This window comes from Dipodomys merriami, unplaced genomic scaffold, assembly GCF_024711535.1.
Source record: "Dipodomys merriami isolate MVZ:Mamm:240054 unplaced genomic scaffold, mDipMer1.0.p SCAF_78, whole genome shotgun sequence".
Lineage (NCBI taxonomy): Eukaryota > Metazoa > Chordata > Mammalia > Rodentia > Heteromyidae > Dipodomys > Dipodomys merriami.
The window spans coordinates 4,119,293-4,141,258 of NW_027206379.1; the positions used below are offsets into that span (position 1 = coordinate 4,119,293).

The 21,966-nt window shown below is 64.9% G+C and overlaps 1 protein-coding gene across 4 annotated transcripts; it reads right to left on the reverse strand.

The window, feature by feature from the left end:
• Nucleotides 1-71: 71 nt before the first annotated feature.
• Nucleotides 72-20,397, reverse strand: Slc22a18 (solute carrier family 22 member 18). Of its 4 annotated transcripts, none has more exons than XM_070009696.1 (11): nucleotides 20,373-20,397; nucleotides 19,061-19,296; nucleotides 15,017-15,114; nucleotides 14,699-14,859; nucleotides 12,529-12,661; nucleotides 8,333-8,439; nucleotides 6,676-6,783; nucleotides 6,066-6,166; nucleotides 2,648-2,749; nucleotides 2,223-2,343; nucleotides 72-304 (listed from the first exon to the last, which is right to left on the reverse strand). In XM_070009696.1, exons 2-11 carry the CDS (start codon nucleotides 19,166-19,168, stop codon nucleotides 117-119), a joined length of 1,227 nt encoding a protein of 408 aa, XP_069865797.1. In that variant the 5' UTR covers nucleotides 19,169-19,296; nucleotides 20,373-20,397; the 3' UTR covers nucleotides 72-116. The 4 variants fall into 4 exon arrangements, with proteins under 4 accessions (XP_069865797.1, XP_069865795.1, XP_069865794.1 ...); XM_070009694.1 differs by lacking the exon at nucleotides 20,373-20,397 and adding an exon at nucleotides 19,619-19,759; XM_070009693.1 differs by lacking the exon at nucleotides 20,373-20,397 and adding an exon at nucleotides 19,609-19,759.
• Nucleotides 20,398-21,966: the final 1,569 nt, after the last annotated feature.

Below are 21,966 nucleotides of genomic sequence, written 5' to 3' on the forward strand. Positions count from 1 at the left end.
TGCGTCCCCCCTCGGGCCTCCAGCCTCGTCCCTCGTGCCCAGGCCTCCCGCCACGGACAGGAAGAATCTGCAAAAGTCACAGAGAGTTTATTGTCCTCCCGCGCTTGGGGCAGTGGTTAGTGGGCTTTGTCCCTGCTCTGGGACACTGGCATCCTCCAGAGCACCAGGAGAATGAGGGCGTTGACCGCGAACTGCACGTGGCCGAAGACAGGGACCCCGTAGCTGCGGTACAGGAGGCCACCCAAGGTGGGCCCCACCGTGCGGGTGAGCGGCTGCACAGAGGCGCTGAGGCCCAGCATGGTCCCTGGGGAAGCGGAGGGAGTGAGGCCGTGGACGCTGCCCAGCTCTCCACCTGCCCTCACCCCCCTCGCTCCCCCAGCCACACAGCCGGGCAGAGGCCCCACACAGGCACTTCCCCAAATGACGACCTTAGCCTCCTCTCTATCCAGAAGGTTCCTGAGCATAAGAGGAGCCTGGGAATGGGGTCACAGGTCAGGCCGCAGGCCACGCCCTCCAGGGTTTGCCAAGAGATAGTCATACTTGGGCCTCGCTCCCTCCCAGGGCAGGCCGGGGTGCCGGCTCTCCTGTTCTCCTAGTACCTGGGGCCCTGGGAAAGCCAAGGCTGGAGTTGTCCAGCACGGCTCACTGAAAACTGGGGTGGGCACGGCGGGAGCCGCATTCGGGTAGCCAGAGCCGCTCCGTCCTCCACCCGGGTCTCCGCCCAGCTCAGCTCTCATGTGTCATAGACCGGCTCCCCACTTCCCAGAGGGTCTTCGGTTCTGGGCTTCCATGCTCAGGCCTGTGAGTCCCGGCCCATGCTCAGGGTAGCCGCGGGGAACCTTGGGAGTGGCCTCTCCCACTGCCCACATGGCCCACAGACTGTAACAGACAAGGGCAATTACCGCCCCCTCTGTGGTTCAGGTTCCCAGGGGAGCAAGTCCCACGCCTTCCAAGCAGAGGCCAGGGGCCTCCTCCCTGCCGGGCTCCACCCTCCTCCCACCAGGCCTGCGCCCTTCCTCCCTCCTCCCTCCCGGCCCAGGCTGCCCGCTGTGGGGAGGCCTGCTGTCTTAGACCTCAGGGGCCCCACGCAGCAGCCCCAGAACAGCCCCTCTGTGCCGCCCGCCCAGGCAGCGAGATGAAGGGCTGGCCCAGCCGCTTGAGTCTTCAGGCTCAAGAAGAAGCCCCAAGGCCTTAGCCCTCAGCCACAGCCCCCCTCCCCCTGGGCAAGCCAGCGTGCACCTGAACCGCACGCCCAGGACAAGGCACAGACAGGAACCTCGTCCACAAAAGGCAAGCTGGGTCCAGTCAGGCGCCCGTGGCTCGCGCCTGTAATCCTAGCTACTCAGGAGACATCTGAGAATCACAGTTCAAAACCAGCCCGGGCAAAGAAGTCTGACTCTTAACTTCAATTAACCAGCCAAGCGCAGGAAGTGGAGCTGTAGCTCAAGTGGGACCAGCCTTAAGTGAAAAGGCTCAGACAGCTCAGGGACAGCGCCCAGGCCCTAAATTCAAGCTCTAACACTGGCACACACGCGCGCGCGCACACACACACACACACACACGCACACGCACACACACATATACACACACATACACATGCACACACACACACATACACACACGCACACACACATATACACACATACACATACACATGCACACACACACATATACACACACACACATACACACATATGCACACACACGCACACACATACACACACACACACACATACACACATGCGTGCGCGCGCGCACACACACACAACCTGAGTCTGGTAAGATATGAAGGTCTGGGGTTCCTGGATTTCACTACCAGTGAGCATTCATTCATTCATGCATTCATTCACTGTGGGCTCAGGAAGCCCTGGACACTAATGCCAGGGAAGGGGGAGGCCAGGCCCCCTGGGCTGCTGCCCCGCCTCCCCCCTCCTCACGCCTGTCTTCCCACTGGCTCTCCCCAGCCCTTGAAGCCCGCCCCTCGCTCCGTGGACCTCTGTGTTTGGACAGCCATCCTTCCCTCCCTTTCCCAGGAGCCAGAGTGCTGCCTCTGGAAGGCCTGCTCCCAGTGCCCCTGGCCTGGCCTGGCCTGGCCGCAGGGCCTGAGGCAGCCGTCCTGCCTGCGCCCGCTTTCTGCCTGCCGCGGAAGCATCGCAGCCCCAGGTTCTCGCCCCAGCTGCAGGGAGGGAGGCGCCGCCCTCAGGCGCCCCTGTGGCCCTCACCTGTGTCTGCGGGGGAGACGGAGTTGGTCAGCATGCTGTCCGTCACCACATTGAGCGTGCACAGGCTGAACACCAGGCCGGGCACCAGAAGGCAGAAGTGGAAGACGCTGGACATCAGGACCTGGCAGAGGCAGCGAAGGGGCCCATGGTGAGCCGGGTCCTGCAGCTCCACACTGGGCCATGCAGGGCCACACCAGGCCACGCCACATAGCTCCACGCGGGACCACACCGGCCACGCCACACGCTCCACACTGGCCACGCAGGGCCAGGGAGAGGCCCTCCTTCCAGCCCCCCCCCACCCCTGGTCTTCCCACGCCTGGATGGGGGCTGTGAGGGCAAGACAGAGGCAGGCAGCGGACCCAGCACCTGGGGCACCAGGGATGGTTCTGGACCCCAGCTCTGCGGGGTGGAGGAGGGGCTCTCACCATGCCCAGCCCCACCACGGTGAAGACCAGCACGCTGGCCCGCAGCAAGTTCTCCTCCGAGAAGCGGCGGCTCAGCCGCCCGATGATCAGACCCTGGACCACCTAGGTGAGGAGACAGGCGTGGGGTCAGGGGCTGGACCACGGCCGGCCCCTTCAAGGTGGGACACTCTGCCCAACACCCATCGGCCTCCATAGCCCCTGACCACCGGCACCCTCACCGGCCAGGGCTGGGGCCGGGGCAGAGGCCAGGAGCACCCTAAGATCCCTGGGGGGACAGACTCCCCTCCAGAGGGGCAGAGAGCCCACACCAGGGACACGGGGGACAACAGGGACATGACTCAGCAGGTCAGGCCCCATCCACAGGCTGCTCCCAGGCCGGGGTGAAGCTCCCTATCTAATCCTGTGGGGTAATCAGGAAGTGCCCGTCTCCACCAGACAGGAAGTGCCCGGGCCCAAAGCCAGGAGTGGTGCAGCCCCAGGCTTCTGGGGGCAGGGGAGGGGTGGGGCAGGCGTGGGCTGGTGGGGGGAGGGGGAGGGGGGAGGGGCAGGGCTAGCTCTACAGAACCTGCCTGGCTACTCTCCTCTAGAAGCCAACTGCTTCTAGCTAAGCCTTCAGTGTCTTTTAAAAAATAGCCAGGTGCTGCTGGCTCCCGCCTGTCATCCTAGCTACTCAGGAGGCTGAGATGGGAAGACTGCAGTTCAAAGCGAGCCCAGGCAGTAAATGAAGTCCGTGAGTCACTCATCTCCAGTGAACCACCAAAAGCTGGAAGTGGAGCTGTGACTCAAGAGGCAGGGCACCACCCTTGAGCAAAAGAGCCTGAGGACCAGCACAGAAATAACCCTACTCTGTTTGAGCACCTGTGGCGCACACCTGTAAGCCTAACTACTCAGGAGGCTGCTGAGACCTAGAAGATCAAAGCTCAAAGCCAAAGCCAGTCCTGGCAAAAAAACAAACAAACAAAAAAACCCCACAAAAACCTGGAGACTTCATCACCAATTAACCAAGCCAGAGTACAAGGCCCTGAGTTCGAACCTCAGTACACACATCAAATAATAAAATATTCTTAGAATTACATTATCTTGGAGCTGGGAAGGTGGCTCAGTGGTAGAGCGCTTGTCTTGTATGCCTGAGGCCCTGGGTTCCATTCCTCAGCACCACATAAGCAAAAAGAAAAAAGTCGGAAGTGGCGCTGTGGCTCAAGTGGTAGAGCGCTAGCCTTGAGCTGAAGAGCTGAGGGACAGCGCCCAGGCCCAGAGTTCAGGCCCCTCGACCGGACACAAAAGAAAAGAAAAGAAAAAAGAAAAGAATTACGTTATCTTAGGGTTTTTTTTTTCCTCTTTTTTTTTTTTTTTCTTTTTCCAGCTTGCAACTCTACCTCCTGTGCTAAATCTCCAGCCTGGTCTTTTGCTGCTTATTTTGGAGAGGAAGGCTGGCAGATTTTCTGCCAGGCTAGCTTTGGATTCCCGTCCTCCAGCTCTCAGTCTCCTGAAGGCCTAGGATCATGCACGGCTGTCCCAGTGGTCAGTTCTGGGGAAGTGCCGGCGTCAGGGGTGATGGGCACCGGCCTGGCCACTCCAGACGGCAGCAGCCCGGGGCCCGCCCGGTCCATCCGCACCGCGTCTCCACATCCCACAAACGAAAGGAAGTGTCAACCACCAAGGCCAGGTGGGCCTCTCCCCACAGGCCTCCCGCCTGTCCTCCATCCGTGCACCTCTCCATGCCTTCCCAATGGGCACCTTCCCCTGCTGTGTATCTGCCCCTTTACTATCCAGCAGCCCCAGCCTGAGGGGCCCCCTCCTCTACTGAGACCCCCTCCCTACATCAAGTAAGCCAGCAGACCACCCTCCCCCCCAAATTGTCACTGCAGCCTCGTCCTGTCCCCTCGGCCCTGGCCCCAAACACCATCAGCACTGGATTGCCACCTCCTGCCGCGCTGGGGGAGGGGCAGGTCTCCCCTATTATGGAGGGTCCTGCTCAGCACCCCTGCAGCTCTGGGCGCCCCCACCCCCAGGTACTCTGAACTGGGCTATTCAGGTCCAGCTCTGAAGGATGGCCAAGTGGCCTGTCCACCATGGGGGTCTTTTCTTTTTTGTGGAGGTCCAGGGTCCCGAGCTCAGGGCCTGGCTGCTCTGGCTGCTCTGACTGAACATTTTCCCTTAGGGAGGGCACTCTACCTTGTGAACCACACCTCCACTTCTAGCTTTTTTTTTTTTTTTTTTGGGTCCGGTTGTGGGGCCTGAACTCTGGGCCTGGGCGCTGTCCCTCAGCTCTTCAGCTCAAGGCTAGCGCTCTACCACTTGAGCCACAGTGCCACTTCCGGCTTTTTGCTTATGCGGTGCTGAGGAATCGAACCCAGGGCCTCATGCATTGCAAGGCAAGCGCTCTACCACTGGGCCACCTTCCCAGCCCCCACTTCTAGCTTTTGTGAGAATCTTATAGATCTTCCTGCCTGGGCTGGCTCCAAACCAGGATCCTCAGATCTCAGCTTCCTGAGGATCTAGGATTAGAAGCAGGAGCCACTGGCGCCTGGCTTCCATGAATCCTTTTCCCCACGGGGGCGTCCCCTCCCAGCTGGCTGCCAAGTGGTGGCCTTCCATGTCCAGTGCCTTCCTGGAGCAGCTATTTTAGCCCCAGGTCTAGGCTGGCCCTGGGCTTAGCACGGGAGCAGATGGTGTGGAGGTGCTGGAATGCCATGCACTTCCGGAGGGCTCAGAGCCCTCCCCTGCGGCTCCCACAATAGTCCAGCTGGCCAGCGCTCCCGCTGCCTGGGCCTGGGGACACACCACCACCTGTCTCTGCCACCCCAGGCTCAGATGTCCAGGAAGAGCTGGGTGGGGCAGGGGGTTCTGGCTAGGACCGGAAGCCAGGAGGCACAGCTGACCAGGAGCTGTGGGGCCAGCTCTCTGAGTCCTTGTCCGGGCCCCCGGGGCCTGGTGCTCGGCCTTTCTACCTCATGGCATTTGCCAGAGACCCCTGGGTGGGCACATAAAGGGAATGAAGGTGAGGAACTCGTTCCAGTCCGGGGCTGGGGGCGGAGGCTGGACCGCTGCCGGCCAGGCTCCGGGGTCTGTGGCGCCGATCCAGCACCCACACTGCACCTGCTGCGTGTGGGCCAGGTGTGTGGATGGGCAGCCAAGGCCCCCCAGCTCCCACTGGGCTGCGCCTTCCTGGGCATTCCTCCTCTGTCAGGCAGATGGTTGGCCACCCGCCTGGGGTCTTTGGGTGGTCTGAATGAGATGGCACTCAGAGCCAGGGCTGGAGAAGGAGAAGCTGAGAGAGGAAGGCGCGGGCAGAGGCCACGGAGTGGAGGATCCCCAGGGCGGGAGTGCTGTTGGGCCAAACTTGGAGGCACCTCTTGACTGAGACCCCCCCCGCATTCCCTACCTCCCCGGCAGAGGCCCTGTGTGCCCCGCTCACCATCTGGAGGACCCCAAAGAAAGACATGAGGTAGCCGGTCTGCGCGGCCTCCAGCTGGAAGAAGTCCATGGAGATGATGGAGAACATGATCATGAAGAGTCCTGCGTGGAGGGAGAGACCGGGGCGGCCGGTCAGGGCGACACACATGCTCCAACGCTGCGGGCGCCTCCACAGCCGGCCGGGAGCCCGCCCCGGGAGCCCGCCCAGGAGACGGTGGGGCCTGTGTGCCTTCGGCATGGACAGCGAGGGTCTGAGGCTCCTTCATCTCCCCTCTTAGTGTCTTGGCCTCTGAAGCCAAGGGTGGCTATGGTGGCAGGGGATGGAGGGATCCGGGCACTGAGCCTTCAGGCTACAGGGACTGCGATCTGGTGAAGCCAGGGACAGCATGGGTGACACCTACCCTCCCCCCTCCCCCCTGCAGCGCAGCACCCCACCCCCCCTCCTCTTTGAGCCCCCTGGATGGGCGTGCCGGCCTGGCGCAGGTCAGACCTGGTGACGGGGACGCAGAGGACACAAGGGGGGCAGAGGGCAGGGGCGGTGCAGGGATTCGGCCTCCACCCTCAGTGCCAGGAACCGTGGGCCACACGGGGTGCCGACCGGGTGAACTCACCTGAGGGAAGGCCTGAGATGACCTTGATGAGGAACACGGGCAGCACGCCCGGCAGCAGCAGCAGGCGGGTGATGGCCTTCAGGTCAAACACGCTGGCCTTGGCTCCACCTGGCCGCCCCCCACCCCACCCAGGGATGCCGGTCAGAGCACTGGTGGGCTCGGCCTGGCTGTGGGGCCATGGCTGGGGGCGTGGCTCTACCGCACAAGGGGGCTGGCCACTCGGCAGCCCCCTCCCCTGTGCCCCTGGGAGGCCGCCGCACCTTCCCTCACGCTGGGAGCCCCAGGACAGAGTGCACCTGTCCTCAGGGACCCTGCTGGGCCCGGTGGAGTCAGGGAGGTCCTCAGCCCCCAGCCCATGTGGTCAGGACAGCTGCTCTGGATTAGATCACGCTTGTGATCCTAGCTAGTCAGGAAGCTGGGATCTGAGGACAGCAGTTCAAAGTCAGCCTGGGCAGAAAAGTCAGAGACTCTGACCCTCAATTAACTATCAAAGAGCTGAAAAAAGAAGCATGGTTCAAGTGGTAGAGTGCCAGCCTCAGGACAAAAAGAAAACAAATAAAAGCTTGGCTCAAAACCAAACAACCAGCCAAGCAGAAAAATAAATAAAACAAAAAGGATCTGGTACTGGTGGCTACGCCTGTAATCCTGGCTACTCAGAAGACTAAGATCTGAGGATGGTGGTTTGAAGCCAATCCCAGCAGAAAAGTCTGTAAGACTCTTTTTTTTCTTTCTTTCTTTCTTTCTTTTTTTTTTTTTTTTTGTTGGTCATGGGCTGAACTCTGGGCCTGGGCGCTGTCCCTCAACTCTTCAGCTCAAGGCAAGTGCTCTACCACTTGAGCCACAGCACCACTTCCGGCTTTTTTCTGCTTATGTGGTGCTGAGGAATCCAATCCAGGGCCTCATGAATGCAGGGCAAGTACTCTACCACTGAGCCAAATTCCCAGCCCCAGTTTGTAAGACTCTTATCTCTGATTACACACACACACACACACACACACACACACACACACACACACACACACACACACACACACACACACACACACACACACACACACACACACACACACCACAGAGCTGTGACTCAGGTAGTAGAGCCCCCTGAAGAGACAAAGCTCAGGGACAGCGCCCAGGCCCTGAGCTCACGCTCCATTACTGACACAAACAACCCAACAACAACCCAAACAAACAAAAAGGCCAGAAGGCAGCAACTGTCAGGAGGCGTGCCTGTCCCCTGGCCACTTTCTCCGGCTGTGTCAAGCCTGTGCTGGGCTTGGCTGCCCCCTCAGGCACTGTCCCTGGTGACAAGAGGCAAATCTCCATCTCAGCCCCTGGGCAGAGGCCTGGGGTCCTGCCGTGTGCCAGGCACTCGGGCCGGGGGGGGGGGGCCTCCCTGAGAAGACCTGAGCAGGAGCTGAGCTGGCTCTGCCTTGGGGACCCCCGGCGTATGAGGCTCACTGGCCAGCTGGAGATTTGGAGCTCTGAGAACTGCGTGCCCCACTGCGCCTTGCCACCCTCCTGCCTCCCCAGGCCCGCTTGTCCAGGCCCCACTCCCAGCGCCGCTCCTGGGGAGTCCGTAGCCAAGAGGGGCTCAAGAGAGAAGTGGCTTGTGTGTCCCCGAAGTCACCGGGCCCTGGCTTGGGCAGGAGGGGCTCACCTGGAGGCGGGGCCTGTGCCTTCTTGGTGGTGCTGGGAATGCAGGCCAGGCTGAGCACGGCTCCCAGGAGGTTGGCCACCAGGGCCACCACGGTGGGACAAAGAATCCTGGGGACACAACCCGGGTTGTGGGGTGTGGCTTGTAGCCCCACAGACACACATACCACAAACAGTCAGGGACACACATGTTCACATACGTGCACACAGCGCACACAGGCCCACACGTGTGTGCACGTGGACATCACACTTTCGCCAGAACTCTGGTGGGAACCCACGGGCAGGACAGGGCTGGGGCAGCAGCAAGAGCAGCCCGGTCCCTCGGCGGGCACGACAGAGTCACCAGGTCAGTTCAGGCCGGCGTGTCCCATCGGCCCCTCCCCCGCAGCTCTGGCCTCCCCCCCCCGCCCCCCCGCCCCCCCGCCCAAGGCTCTGGCGTTTGGGCTCCCCACAAATGGGCCTTGCGCTGGCCGGTGGGCAGGGAAGGTTTGGGCACTGCACCCCAGAGTGAGGCCTCGTGGGGCCCCAGGGGACGGGTGTGGAGGGCTGCCCCGCCCTGGTGGCAGGCCCCAGAGAGAAAGGCCTTTCTTCTGGCCTCTGAGACCCAAATGTCCCTGCCGGGGCTGACCAGGCGGAGACAAAACCCGCTTTCTTTGCCAGCTGGCCCGGAAGCGCCCAGAGCAAAGGCCCACGCCATGGCTATTTTGGGAGCCGGTGGCAAGTGAGGGTGGGTGACAGGGCGCCAAGCCCCCTCCCCTGGGACCCCGAGGGATCCGGAGCGAGTGGGGACCGGTCAGCCAAAGGCCAGCGCACTCAGGGACCCGGGGCCCTGGAGGCGTCTTCCCTTCCCCACGCGGCTCTGTCCGTCTCCCCCAGAACCAGACGCCCAAAGGGAAACAGGAATAGGAAGGAAATTCCTCAGGGCAGCTGCCACCTGGGGCCTGTGCCCTGGACTTTCTCCCAAGAAGTCTCTCTAGCTCAGAGCCTCCTCTGAGACAGCATGGCGTTCCTGGGGGTGCGGGTCGGGCCTCTCAGCCACCCCCCCCCGTTAGCACCCCCTCCCTGGGAACCTCCCAGGTACTGGCAGTACAAGGGCATTTGTCTTTGTCCCTTATTTGTCCCTTCCTCCCTTCCTTCCCTTGTACCCTGAGATAACAGGTCACCTGCTGTCCCTCGTGGGTACCCAGTGACCGGTGTGACAGCCCCGAGCCTGGTCACTGGATCTGAGGCCTGGGCTGGGGGGGAGGGAAGGGAGGCCACCGCCCCACCTGCCACTGCGCCCTGCCTGGACCATGTCGGAACACAAAAGTCTGAGGACTGTCCCCCGACAGCCTCGGAGCCCCGTGACCCAGCGCAGCCTGGCATTGAGCGGCCTTCAAACCAAGCAGCAGCCCCTCCCTGCCCACAGCCTCCCCTCGCTGGCCCCTGTCCGTGCGCCTGTCCCCGGGGCCAGCCCCCCTCAGCCTCTTCTGTCTGTTCAGGTGCCCAGAACACCAGCGTCCACCCGCGCTTACCCCGAGGCTGCGTCCTGCCCGGTGCTCCATGCTAGTGCCCGGGAGCTGACCGGTGGGCAAGCTGCCCTGTAGGCCCCTTGAGTCTCTTTGTTCCAGACAGTTGATGAGACACGGGGGAGGGGGCTCCTGGGAGCAGCGGCTGCAGGCTCAGTGTCACACTGGCCACTTGGTACCCAGGAGGGACAGCAGGTGACCTCAGGGGACAGCCTGACCTCCAGGGGCTGTGGCCTACCCTCCTCCCGTCCAGATCTCAGATCCTCTAGGGGTCTGGCTCTGGCGGCATCTGTTCAAATCTTGGCCACGCACGGTGGACACAGCCCTCTGGAGAATCGGGGATTCTGGGTTGCAAGTCTTGGGGGAGTTTTGGGACTGGCTGGGTGGAAGGCTGGGCTGGCCCTCCCCACAGTACCCCTCCACCAGGTGGAAGGTGTCCTCCAGGACTCTGGGAGCGGCCAAGGCGGCCAGAATTTGCCCGAGGGCCACGCGCTGCCCATCACAGTTCACCCAGATCAACACGCAGGGTTTAATTCCACATCGCCGGGGCTGCTCACTGGTCCTCGGCACTGAACGTGGATGGCTCACCGTGGCGCACTGAACTCCCGGCCCCTCCGCTCCCCGCCCAGGCCCCGCCCTCCCAGCTCTCTGACCCCACCACCGGCTCGCTCTCACCCTAGCCCTTTGCTGCTTTCTGCACTCTGCCAGAGTGTCCTGCCCACGGGCTGCGCCCGGTGGACACGCGCCCTTCTTCGAGCGTGCTGCAGGAATCTGCACACCACAGGCAGGGCCTGTGAAGCCCCATGCTGTGCCTGGACGGTGGTCAGTTACACAGCAGGCCTCCAGGGGCCGCAGCGGGGTCTGGCAGGCCTGTTTGCCTAGGGCCTCTGCCCATCCCCGGGCTGTGGGGCTCTGGGCTGGGGCCACAAGCCAGCCACAGCCTCCTGTGCTCTCCCCGGAGCTCTCTAGGGACACCAGGCCTCTTGGCTGGGGCTCCGGGCTGCGCCAAACCAGTTCTACCAGTGTCCACCTCCTGCAGCCCCAGCGACAAGTCCACTTCCTCCTCCCACCTGCCTCCTGGCCGTGGGGGTCGGCACGCTGGGATTTTTCATGGGGACAGGACACACAGGCCGGGCAGAGGGGCAGAGGCTAGGGAGACCCCACAGTAGGCTTTGGTTTGAATCCAGGAAGGGGAAGCCTCCTGGAGTACCCCTGCATCTTACAGGTAAACACCCCAAGGGAGAGCCTTCCACAGCCCCTTGCCACCTGCCTCAGTTTCCCCACCCACCAAAGAAAACACTTGGCATCTATAAGTGTTGAGGTTCCAGACACTCCAGAGCCTGAGATCTCCAGATAAAAGGATGCAGGAAGAGGAATGGAATGTTCTGGATGGTGTGGCAGGGGGAAAGGGAGGTGAATCATGTCTTCTGGGTCAGTCTCTGGGATGCAAAAAGGCAGGTGGAGATAGGCGAGCCCATGTGTGTGTCCACTCTGGCCCCACCAGAGTTCCTCGGCACCCATGGGTGCCAGGCAGCCCACAGCCCTGGGTGTGTTCCACAGCCAGAGAGCCTGGCAATAGGAGACAATGTCTCCTTGCCCTTGGCAGCAGTCTCTGGGCCTCAGGCGACTGTGTCCCTATGAGCAGACTGAATCCTGGGGCCCCTCCCCCCCACTGCCCACGCCTGCTAGTGCCCCTCCCCCCTGCACCCTCTCCAGGCCCCTTCTCTCTCCTCCCCTTGGAGGGTTGGCACAAAATCCAGCCCGTGCCCTCAACTTCCCCCATCATCTGCCCCCCCACAGCCAGCCAAGCCCCACACCTGCCTCTCTCCTGGCTGTCACAACTCAACCGCCAGGCCTGGCCCGGCCCCCCCCCCCCCCCCCCAGGCCACTCAGCCCTTACTCCTTTATACTCCTAAATACAACTCCTCCAAGCCGGGCACTGGTGGCTTATGTCTAATCCTAGCTACTCGGGAAGGTGAGATCCAGAGGATTGAAGGTGGAGGCCAGTCCAGGAAGAAAAGTCCATGAGACATCTTCAAAATAACCAGCAAAAAGCAGCAGTGTAGGTATAGCTCAAGTGGCAAAGTACCAGCCAAGTAAGTAAGTCCAGCAAGCAAGAAACCCTAGTCCCACCGAAGGAGGAGGAGGGGGAGGGGGAGTGGGAGGGGAGGGGGAGGAGGGGGAGGGAGAGAAGAGGGAGAAGGAAGAGGAGGGGAGGGAAGGAAAAAGAGGAAGGGGATAAGGAGGAGGAGAAGAGGAGGCAGGGGGTGAGGGGGGGGGAAGAGGAGGAGGGGGAGGGGAGGGGGTGGACAGTTACGCTCTTCTCCGCTGGCTGCTGGTGTGGACGTCTGGGTCCCTCGCAGCCCAGCCGGGGCGCTGGTGCCCCCTGGTGGCTGCCTGCGCCCCGCCCCGCGCCCCGCCCTGCGCCCCGCCCCGCGCCCCGCCCCTCCCTGCGCCCCGCCCCTCCCTGCGCCCCCGCCCCGCGCCCCGCCCCGCGCCCCGCCCCTCCCTGCGCCCCGCCCCGCGCCCCGCCCCTCCCTGCGCCCCGCCCCTCCCTGCGCCCCGCCCCGCGGGCGCCCGGGCGGCACCCAGCCAGCCCCGCAAGCCGGGGTCAGGGAAGGTGGGCCGAGGCCGGAGGCGGGGCGGAGCGGAGCCTGCACCCGGGACCCTCGGGGGCCGCCGGGCCACTCACCCGAACGCGGTGCTCAGGGTCCCGCCGAGCAGGGAGCCGAGGATGATGCCCACGCCGAAGCAGAGGCCCAGGCGGCCCAGGGCCTCGGGCCGCTCCGCGGGCGCAGTCAGGTCCGTGACCACCATTTGCGCGGCTGGGGGCAGACGGGGCCTGAGCCACGGGGCTGAGCCGCAGGCGGCCCTCAGACACCCCCCCGCCCCCCCCCCCCCCCCCCCGCTCTGGCCTGCGCCCAACGCGACCTCCCACCACATCAGCCCCAGGCCACGCCCCCAGGCCTTCCACACATCAGCCCCAGGCCACGCCCCCAGACCTCCCACCCAGATCTGACCCAGGCCACGCCCCACAGACCTCCCACCACATTAGCCCCAGGCCACGCCCCCAGGCCTTCCACACATCAGCCCCAGGCCACGCCCCCAGACTTCCCACCACATCAGCCCCAGGCCACGCCCCCAGACCTCCCACCACATTAGCCCCAGGCCACGCCCCCAGAACTCCCACCACATCAGCCCTAGGCCACGCCCCCAGACCTCCCACCACATTAGCCCCAGGCCACGCCCCCAGAACTCCCACCACATCAGCCCCAGGCCACGCCCCCAGACCTCCCACCCAGATCTGCCCCAGGCCACGCCCCCAGACCTCCCACCACATCAGCCCCAGGCCACGCCCCACAGACCTCCCACCACATCAGCCCCAGGCCTCGTCCCACAGACCTCCCACCACATCAGCCCCAGGCCACGCCCCACAGACCTCCCACCACATCAGCCCCAGGCCAACCCCACAGACCTCCCACCACATCAGCCCCAGGCCACGCCCCAGACCTCCCACCACATCAGTCCCAGGCCACGCCCCAGACCTCCCACCACATCAGTCCCAGGCCACGCCCCAGACCTCCCACCACATCAGCCCCAGGCCACGCCCCACAGACCTCCCACCACATCAGCCCCAGGCCACGCCCCACAGACCTCCCACCACATCAGCCCCAGGCCACGCCCCACAGACCTCCCACCACATCAGCCCCAGGCCACGCCCCACAGACCTCCCACCACATCAGCCCCAGGCCACGCCCCCAGACCTCCCACCACATCAGCCCCAGGCCTCGCCCCAGACCTCCCACCACATCAGCCCCAGGCCTCGCCCCCAGACCTCCCACCACATCAGTCCCAGGCCACGCCCCGAGACCTCCCACTACATCAGCCCCAGGCCACGCCCCAGACCTCCCACCACATCAGCCCCAGGCCACGCCCCCCAGACCTCCCACCACATCAGCCCCAGGCCACGCCCCCAGACCTCCCACCACATCAGCCCCAGGCCACGCCCCAGACCTCCCACCACATCAGCCCCAGGCCACGCCCCAGACCTCCCACATCAGCCCCAGGCCACGCCCCACAGACCTCCCACCACATCAGCCCCAGGCCACCCCCCAGACCTCCCACCACATCAGCCCCAGGCCTCGCCCCCAGACCTCCCACCACATCAGCCCCAGGCCACGCCCCCCAGACCTCCCACCACATCAGCCCCAGGCCACCCCCCAGACCTCCCACTACATCAGCCCCAGGCCACGCCCCCAGACCTCCCACCACATCAGCCCCAGGCCACGCCCCCAGACCTCCCACCACATCAGCCCCAGGCCACGCCCCAGACCTCCCACCACATCAGCCCCAGGCCACGCCCCAGACCTCCCACCACATCAGCCCCAGGCCACGCCCCCAGACCTCCCACCACATCAGCCCCAGGCCACGCCCCAGACCTCCCACCACATCAGCCCCAGGCCACGCCCCAGACCTCCCACCACATCAGCCCCAGGCCACGCCCCCAGAACTCCCACCACATCAGCCCCAGGCCACGCCCCCAGACCTCCCACCACATCAGCCCCAGGCCACGCCCCAGACCTCCCACCATATCAGCCCCAGGCCACTCCCGGGCCGACCCTCTCCACCCCATGTTCTTGCCTGTGGACTCCTGCCCCCTCTTCTCCGAGACTCGCCGTCCACTCCCAGACTATACTTTCAGGGATCATTTCTATAGTTCGTTACTAGAAGTCCACTCCCCATCGCCCTGCCTCTCCCAGGCCCGCCCCTCCCCTCCAGGCCCCTCCCCTCCATCAAGGCCCCGCCCAGGCCCCGCCCCTCACAAAGCCCCGCCCCTCACCCAGGCCCCGCCCCGCCCCTACCTGGGAGGGTGTGCATGAACACCGAGGGCAGGCGCGAGGCGAAGAGCAGCGGGACGCCGGGCAGGGCGGGCATGCAGGCGGCCGCCAGGAGCAGGTAGAGCGCGGAGGCGGCCAGGAAGGAGAGGGACAGCGCCGCCCGCGCCCCGCGCTGGTCCGCGAACCTGGGGCGGGGGCCGGGTCAGCCGCGGCGCCTCCCCTCCCTGCCGCCCCGGGCGCCGAGCAGCTGCGGGAGGGCCCCCTTTCCCCACTGTCCGGGCCGTGCGCCAGGGTGTCCGGCCGGAGCCCCCTGCTCCTTGGTGGCCCTCGTGTCCCCCGTACCTGCCGAACACGGGGCCCCCCAGCAGCTGGAGCACCCCGAAGGTCGTCTGCAGGTAGCCGAAGCTGACCGAGTCCAGGCCCAGCGACCGAGACAGGTACTGAAACACATTTGGGGCCTGGAAGGCGGCCGGGAGCCCGGGTCCCCCGCCGACCCGGGGAGGGAGGAGCGGCCAGGGGCTGGGGCTGGCCGCGGAGGCCCCTCCCAGCAGGCCGCAGGCCGCTGTCCCCCCGGGGTGCCCAGCCCCGCTGCCCACCGCTGTCCCCCCTCCCCCGGGGTGCCCAGCCCCGCTGCCCACCGCTGTCCTCCCCTCCCCCGGGGTGCCCAGCCCCGCTGCCCACCGCTGTCCCCCCCCTCCCCCGGGGTGCCCAGCCCCGCTGCCCACTGCTGTCCCCTCCCCCCGGGGTGCCCAGCCCCACTGCCCACCGTTCTGCCCTCCCCCCGGGGTGCCCAGGCCCGCTGCCCACCGCTGTCCCCCCCTCCCCCGGGGTGCCCAGCTCCGCTGCCCACCGCTCTGCCCTCCCCCCGGGGTGCCCAGCTCCGCTGCCCACCGCTGTCCTCCCCTCCCCCCGGGGTGCCCAGCTCCGCTGCCCACCGCTGTCTCCTCCCCTGGTGCCCAGCTCCGCTGCCCACCGCTGTCCTCCCCTCCACCAGGTGCTCAGCTCCGCTGCCCACCACTCTGCCCTCCCCTCCCCCGGGTGCTCAGCTCCGCTGCCCACCGCTGTCCCCCCCTCCCCCAGGTGCTCAGCTCCGCTGCCCACCGCTGTCCCCCCCCTCCCCCAGGTGCTCAGCTCCGCTGCCCACCGCTGTCCCCCCCTCCCCCAGGTGCTCAGCTCTGCTGCCCACCGCTCTGCCCTCCCCCAGGTGCTCAGCTCCGCTGCCCACCGCTGTCTCCTCCCCTGGTGCCCAGCCCCGCTGCCCACCGCTGTCCCCCCTCCCCCGGGGTGCCCAGCTCCGCTGCCTACCGCTGTCCTCCCCTCCCCCGGGTGCCCAGCCCCGCTGCCCACCGCTGTCCCCCTCTCCCCCAGGTGCTCAGCTCCGCTGCCCACCGCTGTCCTCCCCTCCCCCAGGTGCTCAGCCCCGCTGCCCACCGCTGTCCTCCCCTCCCCCAGGTGCCCAGCCCCGCTGCCCACCGCTGTCCCCCCTCCCCCGGGGTGCCCAGCTCCGCTGCCCACCGCTGTCCTCCCCTCCCCCGGAGTCTGTCCCTGGGGACATGCTCTGTGACCCACGCCCCAGTCCACAGGGGGGGATTGGGCTCCTACTGCCCCTCTGGTGACCCCGAGGACTCTTGGACTCCAGTTCCTCCTCCTATCCTGCCCTGCATTTCTGACTGTAAGACTTTCCCAAGTCCAACTTCTCCCTCCAATTTCTTTCTTTCCTTCCTTCCTTCCTTCCCCTCCTTTCCCTTCCTTTCCTTTCCTTTTCCTGGCACTTGAACTCAGGCTTGAGCCCTGTACCTGAGCTTTTTTTTTTTTTTTTGGGTCCAGTCGTGGGCCTGAACTCTGGGCCTGGGCACTGTCCCTCAGCTCTTCAGCTCAAGGCTAGCGCTCTACCATTTGAGCCACAGCGCCACTTCCGGCTTTTTTTTTTTTTTGCTTATGTGGTGCTGAGGAATCGAACCCAGGGCCTCATGCATGCAAAGCAAGTGCTCTACCACTGAGCCACCTTCCCAGCCCTTTTTTTTTTTTTTTTTTTTAAGTAGTGGGGCTTGAACTCTGGGCCTGGGCGCTGTCCCTCAGCTCCTCAGCTCAAGGCAAGTGATCTACCACTTGAGCCACAGCACTGCTTTTAGTTTACTGGTAGTTAATTGGAGATAAGAGTCTCATGGACTTTCCTGCCCGGGCTGGCTTTGAACTGTGATCCTCAGATCTCAGCCTCCAGTGTAGCTAGGATGACAGGCCAGAGCCACTGGCTCAAGGTTATCACTCTACCACTTGAGCCACAGCTCCACTTCTGGCTTTTATTTTTTGTTTTTGGTAGTTAATTGGAGATAAAGAGTCTCACTGACTTTCTTAGCCTGGCTGGCTTCGAATCATGAGCCTCAGATTTCATCCTCCTGAGTAGCTAGGGATTAAAAGTGAGCCACTGTTGCCTGGCTCCTTGGAGAGCTCCTTCCAACTTGCTGTGGTTACTTCTGCCTTCCTCCTCCTCCTCTGCCTCCCCTCCTCTCTTTCTTCTCCACTCTAGCCACTACCCATGGGCCTCTGGATTGGTACGCAGCAGGGGGTGTCCCCCAGCCCTGCCTCACGCAACTTCTCCCTTCTCACGAGGCTCCGTGGTCAGCTCCAGTGCCCCCTTCAGTGGCACCTGCCCCGTGGCTGCCTGCTTTCCTCTGTCCTGGGCCCCGTCCCTCAGCAGCCATCTCTGCCTGTGCTCTTACTCCCCTGACCCTTGGCCTCCCTCCTTTGGAGGAGCCCACTGGTGTCCGAGACCCTGAGCCACGCCCCCAGCACGCCCCCAGCACGCCCCCAGCATGCCCCTCCCCAGGGCTCCACCACGGCCGGGCTCTCTCAAGCCCACCCTCTCCAACACGGGCTTCTTTGTCGCCCATTCTCCGCTGCCAGCGCTTTGTCCTGGCCAGGCGCGGGATCCCTGCCCCTTCTATCAGGCTGCACCCCGCGGGCAGGCCGGGGATCACAGCCGCCTCTGTGCCCGGCAGTCCCCGCCGTCCACTGCTCTCAGAGCTGGCCGGATGTGGGTACACTCCTGGTCTCCATTCACCCCTGTCCGTCTGCACTGACTCCCCCTCTCCCAGGACCTTGGCAGGGGAGCGCAGCCTTCGCCTTTGCTCCTGGCCTTTGCAGCGACGCCGCGGCTCTCCGGGGTCTTCCCCCCCCCCCCCCCCCCCTGCTCTCTCCCGCTGCGATGAGTCTCACCCTCTGCGGCACCGCTGCCGGTCCATCACCACCCCTCCCCTAACACACATGGCTGCCAGCTCTGGGGTGCCGGTGGTTCAGGGCAGGTGCTGCCCTGCTGTTTCCCCGTCGCAGACTGGGGTGTCTCACTGCGCTCCGCTCAGCATGGCTGGCCCCACAGAGAAGCAGAAAGCTAGCGGTGGCCCCAGGCGGCTCTGGGGCTCAAGAGTACTCTCCTGACCTTGGGAGGGAGGGGCCGCCTTGTCCTTTCATATCAGGAAGCCAGGACCTGCCCAAGCAGCTGGGGGAGGTGTGGGGCGGCACCGGAGCCAGCCCTGGGCTCAGGGAGGGGCCCAGGGCTGGACGTGCCTGCTGTGCCTTGGGGGTGACAAAGACCAGTGCTAACTCAGCCCCCATCCCCAGGCCAGGGGTGAGGGCAGCAGGCTCTGGGCCCTGCCATGTTCCTGGGGCCAGAAATGGGGGGGGGGGGCTGGGCTTTGGTGATGTGTGACTTTGTTCCGAGTGTCCTTGGGCCTCCAACTTGGGGGCTAAGGTAAGGGGGAACAAACGTTGGCCCTGGAGCCCCAGTTCTGGCCTGCTGGCCACACTGAGGGAGCGGATCACACGCTGAGTGGACCTGAAGCCCAGCGTGGAGCCAACACAGCCCCTCAGCCGCTAGCCCGGTCTCCAAGTATCTCCAGAGCATCCAGCGTCTCTGAGCATCTCCACTTTTCTTTGGTTTTGTGCCTGTCCTGGGGCTTGAGGTCAGTGCCTGGAACTGTCCTTGAGCTTTTGTACTCAGGGCTGGTGCTCTACCATGCGAACCATAGCCCCACATCTGGCTTTTTGCTGGTTCATTGGAGATAAGTGTCTCATAAAGTTTCCTGCCTGGGCTGGCTTCAAACCACGGCCCTCAGAGCTCGGCCTCCCTGATAACTAGTGCGATGGGTGTGAGTCACGGGTGTGCGGCTTCCAGGGGACTTTGAAGTGTCTGGCGGCCAAGGCCATGCATGCATGGCTCCCTCCAGACGGCACAGAAAGGAGTGTGTGTGTGGGGCTTCTCCAGATCTTCCAACTCCCTTGTTACTGGGGGGGGGGCAGGCCCCACTTCCTCCAGTCGGGGCACAGATGGCAGCAGGGGAGCAGGGAAGACGGGGTGTGTGTGTGGGGGTGATGGGGGGGGGTACTCACTGGCAGGACGGAGAACTGCATGAAGAGCGTGGTGAGCTCCAGGGTGGTGAGCACGTAAGTGAGCCGCATGACCCAGCGCTGGCCCGCGGCGGCCGGGCCCGCGGGCATGTTGGCCGGGCGCTGGCGGTGGGGCGTTCTGGGAGAGGGAGCGGCAGCCGGTTCAGCCCGGGAGAGGGAAAGGGGCGAAGGTCCTGTTGATCCGGGCGGGTGCTGAGTCACCTGGCTGGCAGCGGGGCCTGCGGGGGAGAGGGCGGCTGCGGGCTGCGGACCCCACCGAGGCCCCGGCCACCGAGGCCTCGGAGAACCGGGCGCCCCCCGCCCCCCGACGACTCCTGGCGTGGGGCACGGGCCTCCCGAGGGGGGCGGGGTGGGGCAGGTGCCCGCCAGCCGGTGCCAGGCTCAGAGGATCCCGGGCTCAAGGCCCGGGCTGCAGGGTGCCCCAGAGGGGCGCCCGTGCCGGTGCCGGCGCCGGGGTGGGGGACGGGCCCGGGCCCGCGCAGGACGGCCCCTGCACCGCGGTCACGGGCGGTGCGGCTGCCGGCACGCACGTCTGGGCACCTGGCGGGCGGAGCGCGCTCGACGCGGCGCGAGGTCGGGGCTCGCCGGTGTGACTCGGGTACCGGGTACCGCCGGGCGAGTCTGGGCTCCGCTCCCGGTGGGTGAGCCCTCGGTCCCGCGTGTCTCGGGGACACCGGTGCTTCCGGGGCGACCCGAGGAGCTCCGCCCGCCCCGCCCCGCCCCTCGCCGCGCAGACCCGCCCACCCCGAGGCCCGGCCGCGCCAGACCACGCCCCCACGGGATGCCTGACACGCCCCGGCGCGCTCATTGGCCTACTTGGAGCGTCCCCTGTACGCTCATTGGCCGGAATGAACACACCCCCAGGACGCCCCGCCCACGGCCGTGCCAGCCAGACGACCGCGGCTCCAGGGCGCCGCTTTGCGGGAGACCCGCGCCTTGCAGCCTTTCTCCTGTCCTGGGCCGCGGGAAGGAGCTGGAATGCTGACCTGGGCATCAGTGGGCATCCATTTCGGATTGGGGGAGGGGATGGGGGAGAGGAGCAGAGGCAGGGCCTGGGCCGGGAGGGAGAAGGGGAGACTGGGGAGGGGTAGGAGGGTCTTGTCTGTCTGTGCCCAGGCATGGGCAGGTTGAGGGTTTCTGGAAACATCCCGATCGCCACCTTCCTGAGCAGACCCGGGAGCTGCGGGGGGCTGCTGGATGCCAGCTGTCCCTCACACCACCTGCGTGCCAGGGTCACACGCTGGCATGGCTCACAGACCTGTAGCCTCAGCAGCACACCCTGTCTGGCACTCACCTGGCCCAGGCCTGGCACCATCCACCCTTCAATCCTCTCCAGACAGCCTGGTCAGGTGACTGCAACACAGGCCCTACCTCCTGCCACAGGCCGGAATCAGAGCCAGAATTCCTGCTGCCCCTCGTGAAGCTCAGCCCGGCAGGCGGCAGAGACAGGTGGGCAGAGGAGCCAAGGCCGGGCTGGGCAGACACGGGGGCGGCCAGTGAGCCAGACACAAAGCATGCCAGTGAGGAGCAGAGACAGGACCCCTGGAGGTCCCAGGAAGTGGGGTGCTCTTCACAGGTGTGTGTCCTGTGCTTGAGGAGTTCCAGCGTGAACAGGGTGCATGGGGGAGCAAGGTGGTCAGGACTGACCCCGGGGCTTCCACAGGGCTCCCTGGAAGGGGGCAGGAAAGGCTGGCCCGGGGGAGGGGATGCAGCCTGAGGAAACAATCTGGGGGGGGGTTGAGATTCAGGACCCTTGGGGGAGGAGTGGAATCCATAGGGGCTCCATGGCTGGGATGAAGGCGTGTCCCCAGGAATTTCTAGAACATACCACCACCAAAGGCAAGGGCTGGCTCCGGGGCCTGGCTGTTTCTCACGGGCCGTGAAGGAAGGTGACACCACCCTGGTCTCCTGGGTTCCCAGGGCATTGCCAGGAGTGTTCAAGGCAGGGAGTGGTGGGGGGAGTGGTGGGGAGAGGCTGGGGGAGGGGAGGGGCGTTCTGAAGGCCCTCTGAGACACAGTCCAGGCAGGAAGGGACAAGTGCACCTTGTAGAAGTAATCCTGGCTTTTGTATTTGTCCTGAAGAGGCTGGGTGAGGGTGGGGAAGCTTCCTGGTTTCCAGGGAGTGAGGGAAAATTGCCCTTCAGATTAGAGGAGAAAATGAAGCCCAGGGAACCTTCAGAGGAAGCAGCCGTGATTAGGGGTGAGGGGTCCCCCCGCTCTCTAGGCCACTCAGCAAGCTCCTGTCTGCCCCAGGAGAGACTTGGGGGCAGCTCTGCCCAGGGCTGGTTTTAGGAGGGGCGGCCTGGGGGAGGCTCTTTAGCGGAGGTGCCATCTTAGCAGGGTCTGGTGAGGAACTCAGACCAGGAGTGGGAAGGGCATTCCAGGCTGGGGGGGGAGGGGGGAGGGGGCACAGCGTGGCGGAGGCTTAGAGGTGAGCACAGGGAGCGTGAAGGCCAGGCGTCTGCGGTGTGGTGAGGGGGCAGAAGCCCCTCTGGAGGAGGGGTGGCCCAGCCAGGCTGGGAACAGCGGGCCGTGGCCGGATGTCCTGGGGGGTGGGGGTGGGGGGTGGCTGGGACTGCTCTACACTGGATCCCGAGCATTGTGAAGACTAGCAGGCCTTGTCCACCCGGCTTTCCCGGGACTAATTGAACCCCACAACTATTTAGGGCCTGCTGTGTGTGTGCAGCTCTGTGCGCGGTACCAGACCCCCATTTGTCGCCTGGATGGTGTCCGGGAGGCAGCCAGCTCTCACCAGTGAGGCTGCCAAGCCTCTCTGCTCTGGTGTGGGTCTCTGGCTTCTGCTCCGGGTGCCGTGGGGCTCAGCCTGCCTTGTGGGCTCAGCTGGTGAAGGGCAGCGCAGGCCCTGGCTGTGGCCAGGTGACAGGGGC

Bases quoted from the DNA above. Each gene is read 5' to 3' on its own strand.
- Slc22a18 (XM_070009696.1), bottom strand. From the start codon at position 19,168: ATGCCCGCGGGCCCGGCCGCCGCGGGCCAGCGCTGGGTCATGCGGCTC. The intron at 14,860-15,016 runs GTACGGGGGACA...CCCCCGCCCCAG, and splicing joins GGGGGCCCCGTGTTCGGCAG to GTTCGCGGACCAGCGCGGGG. The intron at 2,344-2,647 runs GTGAGAGCCCCT...TGCCTCTGCCAG, and splicing joins CCGTGGTGGGGCTGGGCATG to GTCCTGATGTCCAGCGTCTT.